General features: G+C 37.8%; 1 protein-coding gene across 3 annotated transcripts in view; it reads right to left on the bottom strand.

Annotated features, from left to right (window-relative positions):
- LOC126266690 (splicing factor 45) overlaps positions 1 to 17125 on the bottom strand; it is a 101527-nt gene that overhangs the window by 4282 nt on the left and 80120 nt on the right. For 2 of the 3 annotated variants that reach the window (XR_007548905.1, XR_007548906.1), the window contains 2 exons: positions 11838 to 11947; positions 10821 to 10919 (listed from right to left, as the gene is read on the bottom strand). Coding sequence is in view for 1 of the 3 variants with exons in the window: in XM_049971122.1 (XP_049827079.1) it covers positions 11850 to 11947 (98 nt within the window). In the remaining 2 variants the exon portion in view is untranslated. The remainder of the gene's footprint in view (positions 1 to 10820; positions 10920 to 11837; positions 11948 to 17125) is intronic. The other variant, XM_049971122.1, reaches the window with a different exon arrangement.

Here is a 17125-nt window from a genome sequence, read left to right on the forward strand (position 1 = left end):
TGGGAAAGTTCTCTACCAACTGAGCTACCCAAGCACAACTCACGCCACATCCTCACAGCTTTACTTCTGCCAGTACCTTGTCTCCTACCTTCCAAACTTTACAGAAGCTCTCCTAAGAACCTTGCAGAACTAGAGTTTGGAAGGTAAGAGACGAGGTACTGGCAGAAGTAAAGCTGTGAGGATGGGGCATGAGTCGTGCTCAATTGGTAGAGCACTTGCCCATGAAAGGCAAAAGTCCCGAGTTCGAGTCTCGGTCCGGCACACAGTTTTAATCTGGCAAGAAGTTTCATATCAGTGCACACTCTGCTGCAGAGTGAAAATCTCATTCTGGAAACACCCCCCCAGGCTGTGACTAAGCCATGTCTCCGCAATATCCTTTCTTTCAGGAGGGCTACTTCTGCAAGTTTCGCAGGAGAGCTTCTGTAAAGTTTGGAAGGTAGGAGACAAAGTACTGGCAGAAGTAAAGCTGTGAGGACAGTGCATGTGTTGTGCTTGGGTAGCTCAGCTGGTAGAGCACTTGCCCGCGAAAGACAAAGGTCCCGAGTTCGATTCTCGGTACGGCACACAGTTTTAATCTGCCAGGAAGTTTCATCTTCAACACTGTCATTTAGAGGCCATTTTCCTTCTTTTGGTTATTTAGAATCCATTAGTATGCTTAATTTGCTTAAAAAACATGCTAATAACACAACATCAGTGATTTCATATTTTTTTGTCATGGTTCGATTTGTAAACACATACCTGACTACTGACTTCCTAACAGAGTAGACGAAAAAGATATATTTCCATAGCACTCATCCAACCAATGTTGAAAATATGTTAGCCACATTTGTGTTCATTCAGTTCCAGAGTAATGCGGTTCCTTAATTAAAATATTGTTACAGAAATAGAATTCCATGTTTAGGCAAACTAACCAGTGTAATTCAAGAGACGCTAGTGTCATATCTAAAAGTCTTCTTTGAAAATGAATCTCCCTCTGTTGTTCAGATACTCAGATGTGTAAATTTTATTTGTAATTTATGGAAAGACAGCAAACAACAAGAGATACACTCAGTTTTAATTATTGAAAACTTATACGAGAGGCACGTTGGAAACAATTTAGTCAATCTGCAGAAAGTTATGAAATATACGAGATTTACCTCTGTCAGTATGGGGAAATTTACCACAGACGAGTTAATACAAGTTACAAGATGGAAAATGTATAGTTCAGTTTAACAAAATTTCATGTCTGAGAGTTTAACCAACAATTCAGCGATTGTTTTGAATAATTAGACTGTAAATGTGTAATTATTATCATGGAATGTATCAAATGTCAACAATTTTCATCATCTACTGTGACAATAGGGTCAGCCAGGCTGTGAACTGGATGTTGTTTCTAATAGTTACATACTGTGCACATCATTTTCATATTGATATGATTACTAGACTTCAAAGACAGTGATTCAATAACTTTATTCAGTGTCTATGTTAACTTTTTAGTCTGCCACAGGTGAAAGTTTGTGGTTAGTTACTTCAGTTTTAGGCTACTGCACTTGAACAATCACATTACAGAACATCAGTCAGTGAAGTATGTAGCTATCTGTTTATCTGTACATACATTTAAATACCGGTACATGTGACTCAATCTGGTTATAAACTGTAGGTTACTCAACAGCTAAGTGTAAGTAAAGTGTCTGAACTGTAATCTTGCTGGAGAACACGTCACTAACAATAACTTATTTCCAACATCCACTTTTCAACCAGATTCAACAGATGCACAGTGCTACTGAGGGCACATTTGTACAGATAAAGGCTATGCTACAATCCATGTAGAAAATGAACCAATTGCAAGCACTACGAAAGTGTTGCAACAAATTATCTTATCATATTAAAACAATACGAAATAGTCAGAGCTTCAAAACAGTTCTTAAAAAGTACCATTTAATGTCACAGACTAGTTATTGCCAAAATGTTGAACGCAAGCTACTAGTAGCTCGCTGGGACATTTTCAACAGCTCACAGTAATGTACAGTTGGCTAACCTGGATTGCTCCACTGAGCTCATAGTGTGCTCATGAGATCTGCCTGTTTCTCTGATGCAAATGCAATTGTCAGTCAAGAATACTACATTGTCCGCCTCAGTTGATTGTGGTGAGAATGTTCATGTCATGTTTTGTGTGTGTCACATGTTTGCTAACATGGGTAGTTTAATTTACACATTAATATTGAGTTAGGTTTGTTTTAATGATGGCATGTTCAAGGAGAAAACCAAACAACTTATCACAGTCATCTAAAATGAGAAACCTATTACTTCTTCACCCAGGTAAAGGACAAATGTGCATTTTTACTGTGCTATGAAAAAGTATCAACTAGAAGAAAACTTCATCGAAAGTCATTTCAAAACTGTTCACTCGGGGGTTAAAATGAGTTTTCCACTGGATAAAGAAAAGAAAAAGACTGCTAAAATCCAAACTTAATGCTCTACAATCAACATTTTTAAAACTATTAGACAAGAATAAAGCTTATTTGCTAGTTTCAAAAACAAAACTGAGATAATGTCTCTTATTAAATCTGTACAGCTTTTTGCAAACATAGTAATGAGAGGCACTGATGTTCTAAGTTCTGACATTACTTCACAACTTGAAACTGACCCTGGTCGCTGCAGCTATTTTCTGCTACAATTTGACACTAAAATGATTTGTTTGGTACAGCTCAACTGGCCGTTTTTACAAGAATGGGCTTTGATAATTTCAAAATAAGAGAGCAGCTGGTAAAGATTATACAACTAACAAGACAGTCTACAGGACAGGACATATTAAAGATCTTCCTGACTCTGAAAATATTCCTGTAAAGAAATTGGCGGGCTTAGCAACTGATCGAGCTCCTGCAATGGTAAGTGGAGAGAAAGGATTCATAGCTTTGTGTCATAAAGACAACAGCTATCTAAAATTTCTGATTTACGTTTATGTAATACACCAGAAGTCATTGGGTGGAAAGTTTTTAAGTCTGGCCAATGTAATGAGAACAGTCACAAAAGTATGAACGAAGTTAGAGCATATGCAATTCAGAGATGTTTGTCCAGGCCATTGACTGATGAACTAGACTGCCGGTATGGTGGCCTACTGCTTCATATGGAAGTCTGTTTGCTTAATAGATGCAGAGTGTTATAATGTTTTAAAGAACTGACCCCTGCCTTACTAGAATTTTTGAAAGAATTAGGTGAATCCTTCTGTGAACTGGAAGTTGCAGCTTGGCTGCAGGGTTCTGCTTTGCTCACAGTCATCACTGTAAAGTTGAATATCTTTATTTGTTGCCTTAAACTGAAGATTAAGATACTGGCAGAGCAATTTTTGATGTTGCTTCATTCTCAAAGAATCTGGAACTGAGGAGAAAAATCTCATCCAAGGAGAATACGATGCCTGTTTGAAACAAACCCTTAACAAGCATGGCACTTCAGTGTCTCCAAACAGCAGCAAGTAATATGTTGAAATTCCTTCAGGTATAAGAATCCAGTTCAACAAATGCTTCCAAGATTTCAAAAGCACTTCAACTGTTACACAGTTTGTTTAATTGCCTTTTATAGAGACTGATACTGAAGAGTTCACTATTTGTGTCATGGAACATTTTGATTTTCAAGAAGACAATGCTGCAATGGTATTGGAACTCACTGATTTTCAAGCTGATTTATCTTTAAAATTGTTTTGTTGATGCTTTGAAAATATTTGGCCTCCTGTTCCTAACTAAAAATACCGTATTTGGGTTCTGGTTGGTCTCAAAGTGCAGGCAATGTTCATATACATTTAATTAAAATTCATTTCACATTTACTAGAAATTTAAGTTTATAGCCAATAAACTGACATAAGTTTTTTTTTAAACAAAATGTTCTTATTTTTGTCCTAATAACTTCTGGTAGTTCACAGTGTGATTTAAAAATGGTACAGTAACACAGAAGCTTCTTACGTTCGGCAAACACTAACACAAAGCAGTGTGTGTCCATAACCTTCCAGCTGCTACAGATGCATTTATTTTAAATATTTCTTGTTTTACTGTTTGCAAGAATATATTTTCCTGTCCTGGGTGCAAAGTGGTAACATCAAAGTTTCTACTCCATTAACAAAATATACTATAAGTACTGAAACTGTTAATGTAATAATGTCTAATATTTGTAGAATTGTTTGATTCTCACTATTCACTAGTGTAAAAATGTATTCAGAAAGTCATCAGGAAACTTACACACATTACATCTTATCACTTGCCTTGACCTATACCTCGCTGTAACTATGCACGTAAAACAATGAAACAGAACCAATAAAATACCATACTATTCAATATTAATTTCAGGACTACTGTTCTTATCACAGCTGCATTGAGATTGATTGATTGTGGCATATCTGCAGAAGAAGACAAGTGTCTGAAACTGGAAAATCCTGTAATTAGAATTATATTAATACCTTCAGCTGCTAACGGGCATTCATATATATCACCACGGATAGGTGAAAATGTGTGCCCCAACAGGACTCGAACACAGGATCTCCTGCTTACAAGGCAGATGCCTATCCATCTGAGCCAACTGCAGGGACTACCTCGCGCATGCCTCCTGCGAGACCCACATTCTCACCTTGTATGTCCACACATTAAATTCATAGGGTCCCACCTCAACACACTAATTACTCGAGGAAGACATTCTTACCAAATCACATAAGAGTTTGGGGAATATGTGTGCATCTGCACAGAAGAAGGAGGTCATGGCCGGTGTTACCAGCACTATACACTTATGTGGATATGGTGCCTGTTCTTTCAGACAAGTATGCACATGGTGTGTGTGAGGTAGTCCCTGTAGTCGTGCTATCCTCCGTGTCCTTGGTGGCTCAGATGCATAGATCGTCTGCCATGTAAGCAGGAGATCCTGGGCTCAAGTCCCGGTCGGGGCCCGCATTTTCACCTGTATCCGTTGATATATATCAATGCCCGTTAGCAGCTGCAGGTATTAATATAACTCATTTCTTTCTAGATGGCTGCAAGTCATCAATGGTGTCTGTTCTTTCGGACATGTCTAAAAGAACAGACACCATATCCATGTAAGTATGTAATCCTGTAATTATTCTACAGCTATTGACATTAACATCCTTTAACAAAGCAGGCTACTAGCATAAACTAAAGACTGCAGTACTATTTGTTGAGCTTACAGACGCTTTTGATATGCATGGCACCATGACCTGCTACTTAAATTTTCAGAAATCATACTATGCAAAATACTTGTTAATTTAATGGACTACATGCTTAGCAACACACAATTTCAAGTATTCTTCGGAGAGAAATGTAGTAGATGCAAAGGCTGAATCATGGGCTACCTCTGGATTCTGTGCTATCATCAACCCTTTTTTTAAATTTTATACCAGTGATAAGCCCAACAATAATGCTAAAAAGGAGATCCAATCAATCAGGAAACCTAGAAGAGTACAAAAGAGCTTTGACTACAAACTGAGACATAAAGGATCGAATACTTTAAGAACTGTAGATTAAAGCCAAACCCATCTAAAACAGAGATAAATGCTTATAATTTCAATATCTGTGAGGTAAATCGCAAATTAAATGTGACATTTGAGAACATTTCTCTGGAACATAAACTGTACCCAAAATACTTGAAGGTCATTTTGAACCAGGTCCTTGCTTTTAAGAACCACTTAGAAAATACAGTGAAAAAAGAGAACACAAGAACTGACATAATTAGCCAACTAGTTTGAGTCAGGATGGGGTGCAAATGCAGATACTCTTCATGCTGCTACAATGATATTGGTTTACTCTATGAGATACTGGAAGAAAGTGCAGGTGAATCCTGTATATATGAAGGGAAAAAAAGAATGGACCTACAAAATTACAGACCAATATCCTTAACATCAGCTTGTTGCAGAATTCTAGAGCATATTCTCTGAGTTCAAATATAATAAATTTCCTAGAGACAAAAAAACTCATGTCCATGCCAGCACGGCTTTAGAAGGTATCGCTCATGTGAAACTCAGCTTGCACTTTTCTCATGATATACTACAAACTATGGATGAAGGGCAACAAGCAGATTCCTTACTTCTAGATTTCCAAAAAGCATTTGGCACATCACCCAACTGCAGACTGTTAACAAAGATACGAGCATACGGAATAGGCTCCCAGATAGGTGGCGTCTCTAAAGAATTCTTAAGTAGTAGAACCAATTACGTTGTCCTTACAGGCGAGCGTTTGTCGGAGACAGGGGTAACATCAGGAGAGCCCCAGGGTAGTGTGTTAGGACAATTGCTTTCTTTTATATACATAAATGATCTGGAGGATAGGTTGGGCAGCAAGCTGCAGTTGTTTGCTGATGATGCTGTGGTGTATGGGACTGCCGGATGATACAAGATGACCAAGAAAATTTCTAGCCATTGTGATGAATGGCAGCTGGCTTTAAATGTAGAAAAATTTAAGTTAATGTGGATGAGTAGGAAAAACAAACCCATAATGTTTGGATACAAAATTATGTGGTGTCCTACTAGATGGAGTCATGTTGTTTAAATATCCATGTGTAATGATGCAAAGCAATATGAAATGGAACGAGCATGTGATGATTGTGGTAGGGAAGGCGTATGGTTGACTTCAGTTTATTGGGGGAGTTTTTGGAAAGTGTTGTTCATCCATAAAGAAGAGCACATGTAGAACGCTAGTGCGACCTATGCTTGAGTACTGCTTGAGTGTGTGGGATCCGCACTAGGTCGAATTGAAAGATGATGACAAAGCAGTTCAGAGGCGAGCTGCTGGATTTCTTACTGAGGCATATAGACAGTCATTTTCCCATCACTCTATCTGTGAGTGGAACAGGAAAGGAAATGGCAAATAGTGTTACAGCATACCCCCCACCACACACTTTGCAGTGGCTTGTGGAGTATGTATGTTGATGTAGATGTAGACTAGAGTACTGTGCTCCAGCAGGGTGTATACATGGACAAGGAAAAAATTCCTGTATTTTTCCCAGATTCCTGGTTAAAAATACACTTTCTCCTGGGTGAAAATACACTTTTTCCGTGTTAAGTGACAGTATACTCTTCCTCTGGACTGCAAAAGTCATCAATCCTTTAAATGTTTATGGTTTTATATACTGACATAGAATTTCCCGGCACTTTAGAAAAAAAAACTCATGGGGAAAAACACATTTTGAAAGATCTATGATGTGCAGCAACATGTACGCTGCATATTTTCGTATTACGAAAGTATGAATTTGAATTCCACCAAACAAAGCATGTCACTTTCCGAAGCATTGAAATCCAGATTGCGATGCGCTTTTGTAAGTGTCATAGCTCATTCACGTGATCTCGCCAGCTGATGACAGCAATAGGACACTTGATGTAGTCAGCCAATACCAAGATCACTCTTAAGTAGCGTGAATACACAAATAAGAAAAGTTAATGGCTTAAATTATTACACATAGCATTCACATATAATATTGGTCTCGAAGATTAATAAGTTGGAAGAGAACCTAAGCTTCCACATATAATGTTGATCGTTTTTGTACGTGTTACACTTTAAGATACATCACACAAATGCGCCAGTAAAATTTTTAATAATGACACAAATGTCTCATCTTCTGGGCTCGAAATTCTTCTAAATGGTCGTCCTCAAAGAGTTGATTTTTAAATGAGAGTCAAATGCTTTGTGATTTAAGAAATTCATCATACACTGTCACACGTAGTTCATGTTGCATAAAAGGAAATCTGCTTTGAATGTAGCGCTTTTCAAACCACCATTCGCAATATTTTCCCGCGACCTGTTAGAAATAGGTTCACTTCTGCAGTTGCAAGAAAGTGCCAGATAACTGGCCTCACCGCGCTTGTGCAGCTACGATGACGCAGGAAGCTCATATGTTCATATGTATAAAACATTATGTCATAAACGAAACAAGACATCGAAGGATACTTCAAGAGCGTTGGGATTTCGCGAACCATATTAAAATGCACAATTAGGCTCACCCAGAGGTGATTGGGTTGTTAGAAGTTTTGTTGAAGTGGTTTGGTAGTGGTTGGTGTGAGTGTTGAGAAGGGAAAGCCTCGAACACGTGTTCACAGTTGTTGTTTAAATACCACTATCTTACAGCGGACCGAGAACTGGCTCAAACAAATATGAACTGTTTCACTATATTATGATAGAGTGCACCAGTAGTTGAGTGGGTAAGCGATGAGAAAATAAAGGAACCATTTTATGAGCAACATGCAGCTAAACAAAAACTTGGTTAGCCAAAGTGATGAGTGGCCGAATTCAAGTAGGGAATTTAGCGGGTAGAGTATTGTCAATGCATGAAGAGGTTCAGAGTTGTTTTAAATTGTCACTTAAGGTTAGTTTTAAAGTGGCGGTGGTATTTGTTTTTGTTTTTTTAAATTTTTTTATTACTGAATTTCTGTGATGTGGGGGTGCAGTATTTGATGGCCCTCACACACTTACATGAATAAAAGTGTATTCAAATACCTAGAGACACTAAATTCAAACTTTCTTGGGTTAACAAAAATCTTAAGTGTACTCAATTAGTATCTGGTGTGTGTATACAGATATTATAAGAAAAGCAAAGGGTGAAATTCAGAGATCTTAATACTGCTTTGCAGGACGCAAGTATACACTGGTATTTGTAAGGTTACCTGATCAGAAGTTCATTGATTGAGTGGATCCACGATAAATATATAGAAGGTAGATATTCTAAACAGTTAAAACAATTTCATATATGGAAAGTGTGTCCTCAGTAAATGCAAGTAGAACTGAAGTTGACGTAATTTATTACAGAACAGTCAACGATTATACCTATAACAAAGATTGGTAAAACGGTGGAGTACATGAAGTTGTGTTATTTACATATCAATTATCAGTGAAAGTGTCTTAATACAAACTGGTTATAACGTAATGATATATGGAATAGGAATTTTGTAAGTAATTAAAAAGTTACGAGTCTTTTCCAGAGATAATGTACTGTGTTGTGAGAATTTTGTTGTATGGGAGAACAACTGCAAGCTAGAAGTAACATTTATCTCGACATAATATAAGTAGGTACTGTATTTAAACAGATTTGTTGCTTTGATTCGACCACTAGTTTAGATAACGTGAGTTGTTATCTAAAATGACCTATTTCGTAATTACTTCTTGATACTGGTGATCTGTGTCATTACTATGTTTAGATGTGCCTATTCGTAGTGTAATCGTGTCATTGTTTGATCACAACGTTGTGTAAAGTAAGGGTGCTGTCTTTCATTATTCGATATTCGAGCCGGCTGCATAGTTAGTGGTTGAGTTTGCTGAAGTAGTAATTATATTAAGGTTGATCTGTCTTCAATTTGTTCCTTGAGAGTGTGATTATGGTAGGAGCTAGACTCCAAGTACTCGCCAGGCGCACCACTATGACTGGAATCTTATAAAATCAGATAGCGATCCGCAGTCATAAAATCAAATGTGAAATTAAAAACTGTACCTAATTAAAGCTGCAGTGGTCGATTGGTTCGCCCAAGTATTTTGCACAGCAGGAAGCCATACTTTAACAGCATAGCGACATTGGTACAGTACAGTCCATTGTCATCGTAATTTCGATACTGAGTACCTCCAGTCCTGCCCATACAGAACAATGTAGCTGAATTATCCAGAGTTAACAGACACCATTTTCAAGCATCAAAGCCTGGTTTACAATGAAGCGAATGGAAGCAAACATGTGCAAAAGAGCATTTGCAGAAAATTCACTACCACTTGCTTGTATATTGGTAGAATCATTTATACTAGAGGAAATGGAAGAGAACATGGGGTAGCAAACATTGCCTAGAAACGCTGTGTTATTAGTTTTTGTTTTTGGAGCTAATATTTAGCACACAGGATACAACTCTATCTAGTTAGAGCCACAATGTGAAACTGTGGCTATTCAGCGAGGATTATTTTGCATGACATGTGCACTGTCCTAATTTGCATTGCGGTTCTTGATGATAGATATACAGCAGTGGAAACAGTAAACCACTCATACTTATCACTGGCATTATCGTATATGAATGTGTCATTGCATTCATTGATTGGGCAACTGACTCAGTTTTTTTGTCCCCCCCCCCCCCCCCCCCCCGAAATGGTAAAGTGTGGTGTGCATGCAGTTCTTTCACTAAATCTGACTGATCAGCATTATAAACAGCAGTTGCAGGGATAACAGTAAGTTTTGTCTTTATGTCAGCTATGAATTTCTCTATAGCACTGTCTATCAGTGACACCTGCTCTACACATTTACACGACATAAACTTGGTGATTTTGCAACTTTCTATTTGGTACAATTTCTTGAACCTGAATAGCCAGGTCGACAAAGCCTGGAAATTAGCAATGTTCATGTCAGATGCAATTCAGAGGGCCCAGTCTCATAGATCGGCATCAGCAACAGTGCATAGCCTCTCATGCGCAGGTCTAAATCTTTCAAACTGTTCAAATGGTTTCGGGTTTCTGTTTGGCGCCAATTTCATGTAATTCATTCTTCCATTTGTACAGTTCATGCTCTGATTTTAAAAAACGAAAACACCTTTGCACACTGCGTAACTTCAAGTGTTTTTCCCTTCTTCGTTTAACCAATATTTCTTTGCCTTTCCTTTGTCACTGAAAGCTGTTGCAGTATGTGTCTTCTTTTCCTTTTTTTTGTGTTGGGCTTGGAACGTATTCTTCTGCAGACCTGTTATGAGGACAACTGATGTCAACTGAACAACAATTCATTGCATTGTCACAGTTATTTCATATTTCTTCTAATGTATCCACAATTTCAAATGAAATGTCAATATCATTTGAATCAATGTCAAGGAAATCAACTAATAAATGAAACATATGTACAGCCACAGGAGAAGTAGGTGATTAGGCTGGTAACCATGTTCTTCTTATTTCATCATTGCTAAATTGAGACCATTAATTGGATTCCATATTACTGTGAAACTGGAAGAAAAAAAAGAAAAGGTGCTATTAACAGGCATGCCTTACGAATGCACAATAAATATTAATTCAGCTTTATCTGTATTGTCAATACTTACCAATACGGCAAAATGCAACTGATAATTTGTAATAGGTGTTACTTGAGTTGCTAATTCAAGAGAATAGTAACTGTGTACGGTAGTGTCAGGGAAACTATCAACGAACGTTAACCTGAAACGTCCTTTACAAATTACGATCAGGTTGTGTTATGTTTCCTGTTTACAAATGTACAGTCGACCGCGGCTGTGTGTGTGTGCCTAGTTGTGCATGCACAGCTGCTACAGTGGCTGTAGGGGTGTATGTCTCTACCACCACCTCGTGTGCTAGGAATTTGGCAATTTTCAGCTTTTTTTAAAAAAATCTTGCAATGCCTCTTAACAGCTAAAATTTCGACAGTGCATTTCTTTCGTTGTATTTTTCCAGTGTAAAAAATTTAAGGGTAGGTTTCGACATGTCTTATTGGACCATTTCCTTGTTAATTCTGATTATAATACCCATACAGTCAAATTTTACTTTTTCTACACATGCAAAATGTGGCATTTTCAACACTTGTTATGAAGTTCTCCTGAAAGCTTATGGTGTTAAGCATGAGCTGGCTTGGGGAAGCCCTTGTAAGCCAAATTTCAGCTGTGCTTACATCACCTGATTAGAACATCACCTGATTAGAACATCCACAAAATTTTCTTATTTATTTCTTAATTAATTATGAAACTGTTAATCTGATGTGGCATAGATAAATCCATTAAATATGATAATATAACAATGCAACTGATTCATTCATGTAACCATCAAACATGGTACAGTTTCTAATATTCTCAGTACAATCTTTTCACTACTGCGGGTACACAGAAAGAACTATAACACATTTATGAGAATACCTACCTTGTAGCCCACTTAATCCAGCAACTGTAAATTGTTGAATTTCTCCCAACTATAGAAACCAGCTTTCACTTGGCGCCCACCGAAGAAACGTCCATTCAAATCCACTACAGCTGAAATTGAAACAACTAATAGGCAATGTGCAACTGAAATATGCATGTAAGTATAATAATATAAAAGAAGAATGGCTATCTGAAGTCTACAAAGGCTGAATAATTGGGCAGAAATACAGAACACTGCAACATAAACACACACTATTTTTTGTGATCTACTGGTACTAGTTTTTGTCTGCAATTTTAACTTTTGTGTTTTAATGCATTGTTGCGATCATCCGATAATAGTGCATTATATACCAATACTAAGGTAGAGACTCATCACTTCATTATAGGTTGACAGTGCATTAACTGATAAATGCAGAATAAGATAAAAGGCTAAATAATTATTTTTTAAATTACACTTTATTTAAAATTCTTTTAGTGTAAACTCTTGATTGCTGCCTGTTCATGAGTCCCATGTACATTAGTTCAAGCAGTCATGATACTTACTATCCATGCAGGATTTTAGAATTTAACATGACTCAGAGCTAACTCTTAAAGTACTGTCATTCTGTTTTTCAAGACTGTTTTAGTTACAAGATTGTACAAGAGTTCCAAGGGATAGAAAATTAACTGAGATCAATCAACAGAGGAAAGGCAACTGGAAATTGCTATTCTTTTAACAGTTAACTATTGTAGATCATTGGAGGGAAAAATGCCAGGGATTGAAAAAAATGTGCAAGCATTCTTATTTTCGAGAACGGTCACTGGACAGATTAACAAAATTATAGGCTTATACCACTGACACCAATCAACCACAGAATTCTGTAACACTTTCTATCCTTATGTATTATGACCTGTCTGGATTCCACATGCAGCTAAGTTAATACCAGGCTAGTATCCACATCCCACCTCACACGTGCTACGCAAACATCCAGAAAAACGTTGTCACACCAAACGCAGATTTACTCTATATGCTGAGAGAGGGGGTATAAAGATTCCATCCCAGGGGAGAGGGGTGCACAGATTCCATCCCAGGGGAGAGGGGTCACATCGGAAAGGGCATCCAGCCACCAGCTACCACTAACATTGCCTCAACACATTTAACAATGCCAACCCCATATGGGAAAAGGCAAAAGAAGCAGAAGGAGATTATGGATTTTCTGGGTATCAAATATTTCCTCTGCAGTATGGACTGTGCAAACAACTGTCTTAAGAAATCCAGTACACTCTATTCATTGAGAGGACCCACAAGGCAGTAGATACTAATGCCAAGTTCACCGCTATGTTCCTCGACTTCTGGGAGGCATTGGATAGTTTCACACTGTCTCACAATTAAAATATGGGCAAACTGAATAGCACACCAGTTTTTTTACTGGAATGAAGAATATAGAGCATCGTATTTTGCAAAAACCAAATAGTTTTTAGTGTAATGAAAGACAAACCGCAGAGGATCGAAGCTTTATACAAGATTGGCAGTTGAACCTCAACATTAAGAAATGTAATATACTGAGCAGAAATACGTGGATGGACCCATTATTGTTTGATTACACAGTTTTCTAATAATCATTCAAGCAGTCACATCCATCAGAACTACAGGAGTGTGCAGTGATTTAAAGTTAAACAATCAAATAAAACTAATTGCAGGAAAGGCAGAGGTTAAAAAATGGTTCAAATGGCTCTCAGCACTATGGTACTAAACATCTGAGGTCACCAGTCCCCTAGAACTTAGAACTACTTAAACCTAACTATCCTAAGGACATTACACACATCCATGCTCGAGGCAGGATTCGAACCTGCGACCGTAGCGGTCGCACGGTTCCAGACTGACACGCCAAAAACAGTTCGGCCACACTGGCTGGCAAAGGCAGAGGTCAAACTGAGATTGATTGGAAGAATCTTTAGGAAGTGTAACACATGAATGAAGCAGGTAACTTACCAAATCCTCGATGGACCAGTACTAGAGTATTACTGCTGAGTCTGGGACCCTTAGCATGTAATACTGATACAGAAAGTAAAGCAGATACAATGAAGAGTAACGTTTTTTGTCACAGGTTCACGAAAGTGCCATGGAGACACTCATTTAAACCACTGCAGATGCAATAAGACAGGCTTTGTGTATCACAATGTAGTACACTGTTAACATTCCAAGAGTGAATGCTCCTAGAATAATCTGCCAACATGTGGCTTCCTCCAACATAAATCACACAAAAAGATCCGAATAAATAAGAAAGATCTGAGGCTCATATGGATGCTTACTGACAGTTGTTATTCCTGTGCACAATTTGATACTGGAACAGGAAAGGGGGAAATGACAGAGGTACAAGAAGTATCCTCTGCCACAAGTGGCCTTTTTTCGTCCCCAGATACATATACCAGTGAAGTGAATCACCTATCTCCACATCATATAATATCTCCCACAACACAAAACGAAATTTAATACATAAAATTACACAAAAGGTCATAGCTGTTAGTCCCAAAAATAATATATTGTAAACAAAGTTATATAGTCTTTATTTCAAATATATTATAATAAAATAAAAAAAGGGAAAGAAAATAAATCTAAAATAACAAATCAGGGTACTGTTGTTGCCTGATAATGTTGAAAATAAATTTATGAGCCAGCCACCCTGAAAACACATTGAAGAATGGAATATGTGGAATGAAATAACAACAATATGAAATATGAGAGAAATTCCAAAAACAAGGTCTTCTATTTTTTGTGGTCGTAGATGAACTGTTATTACAGTTGTTGGCCACACTGTTGTGAGTGGCACTTTCACTACTCCCAAATAAGCATGCTTGCTTCACCCTGACACTCAGACTTGGCATGGCAGCCATTCACAATGGAGTTCCCATTGAATGCTGCTGCCAAGTGCAAAATTCGCACAGTTATTGCTCAGCTAACTTCAACAGCAGCTGTTGCAATAAAGGCATTCTGCATCAGAACGTTGTCTACTCTTGAAATTGCGATAGTGTATGTACCTACAGAATCAACCAATATATTGCTGCTGCCTCCTATTCGTATCTCACAAAAAGACCATCAAGACAATATTACAGAAATTCAAGCCCCAAGGGGTTACCGGCAATCATTCTTTCGGATGAATGGTGCGTGACTGGAACAGGAAAAGGAAGAAGTGACACTGGTACAAAAAGTACCCTCTGCCACACACAATAAGATGTTTGCAGAGTGTAGATGCAATTTTATTTGATTTTTGAATGCAAAAGGTATTAAACCAGTTGAAATTCACAACCAACTGACAGAAGTTATGAATAGTCATGCATCACTGTCAAAAACTTTTGCAAGAGGTGTAGAGAGTTTATAGTGAGTTATACTGAAATTCACAATGCAGAAAGGAGTGGTAGACCCTCAATTTCAATGAAAGTCATGATGGTTGACAAAATTAAGCATAGATATCAGAGTATCACCCTAGATGCTCCCTGCATTTTGGTTTCTGAAGTTTTCTGAAGCAAAATCCGCAGGATTTTAATTGAAAAGTTGCAATATCAGAAAATTGTGCAGCGTGGGTACTACATATGCTGACGTAAAGACACAAAGGGCAATGAGTTGCTTATTTCTGTAAATTTCTTAACATCTATGCAGATGAAAAGGACAACTCCTTTGACTCAATTGTTGCAAGTGATGAAATCTGGACATTCCACTTTGATCCTCAGACAAAGCAATAACCATGTGAGTGCCACCACCCCTCTTTGCTGAAGCCCTGAAAATTTAAACAAACGTAGTCTCCCATATTGTCATGGAAACTGTGTTCTGGAACCAGAAGGGGGTACTGTTGGTTAACTGGCGTCTGGTATCTGCACAAACTGTAAATAGCCTTTCGCTCCCTATATTTGATCCTTGCCTTCTTCAGAATTAGAGAGTGGGTATTCCAGTCAACATTGTCACGTGTGTATGTCAAGGCTGTAAAACATTAACACAAATTCTTTACAGACGAAAGGAAAAATTGGTAGAAACCTACCTTCGGGAAGATCAGTTTGGATTCAGAAAAAATGTTGGAACACGCAAGGTAATAATGACCCTACGACTTACCTTAGAAGATAGATTAAGGGAAGGCAAACCTACATTTCTAGCATTTGTAGACTTAGTTCTCTAAGTCTCTCCCAAGATTATCAGTAGTTCAGTTGTCTACTACTGGGGCCTTGTGTCAACTTAGGTCTTTCAGTGCTCTATCAAATTCTTCACACAGTATCATATCTCCCATTTCATCTTCGTCTACGTTCTTTTCCATATCCATAATATTTCCCTCAAGTACATCACCCCTGCATAGACCCTCTGTGTACTCCTTCCACCTTTCTGCTTTCCCTTCTTTGCTTAGAACTGGTTTTGCATCTGAGTTCTTGATATTCATACAGTTAGTTCTCATGTCTCCAAAGGTCTATTCAATTTTTCTGTAGGCAGTATCATACAGTTAGTTCTCATGTCTCCAAAGGTCTATTCAATTTTTCTGTAGGCAGTATCTATCTTTCCCCTTGTGATATATGCCTCTACATCCTGACATTCGTCCTCTAGCCATCCCTGCTTAGCCATTTTGCACTTCCTTCGATCTCATTTTTGGAACGTTTGTATTTCTTTCTGCCTGCTTCATATACTGCATTTTTATATTTTCTCCTTTAATCAATAACATTCAGTATCTCTTCTGTTACCCAAGGATTTCTACTAGCCCTCGTCTTTTTACCTACTTGATCCTCTGCTGCCTTCCCTATTGCATCTTTCAAAGCTACCCATTCTTCTTCCAATGTATTTCTTTCCCCTGTTCTTGTCAATTGTTCTGTAACACTCGATCTGAAACACTCTACAATTTCTGGTACTTTCAGTTTATCCAGGTCCCATCTCCTTAGATTCCCACCTTTTTGCAATTTCTTCAGTTTTGATCTACAGTTCATAACCAATAAATTATGGTCAAAGTCCACATGTGCCCTTGGAAATGTCTTACAGTTTAAAACCTGGTTCCTAAATCTCTGTCTTATCATTACATAACCTATTTGAAACCTTCCAGTGTCTCCAGGCCTCTTTCACATATACAACCTTCTTTGATGATTCTTAAACCAAGTGTTAGCTATGAAGAAGTTGTACTCTATGTAAAATTGTACCAGGCAGCTTCCTCTTTCATTCCTTACTCCCATTCCATATTCTCCTACTACTTTTCCCTCTCTTCCTTTTCCTACTATCGAATTACATTCCACCATGACTACTCTCGGCTGCAATAATGTGTTCACTACACTGTTCATAGTAGC

This window comes from Schistocerca gregaria, chromosome 4, assembly GCF_023897955.1.
Source record: "Schistocerca gregaria isolate iqSchGreg1 chromosome 4, iqSchGreg1.2, whole genome shotgun sequence".
NCBI lineage: Eukaryota > Metazoa > Arthropoda > Insecta > Orthoptera > Acrididae > Schistocerca > Schistocerca gregaria.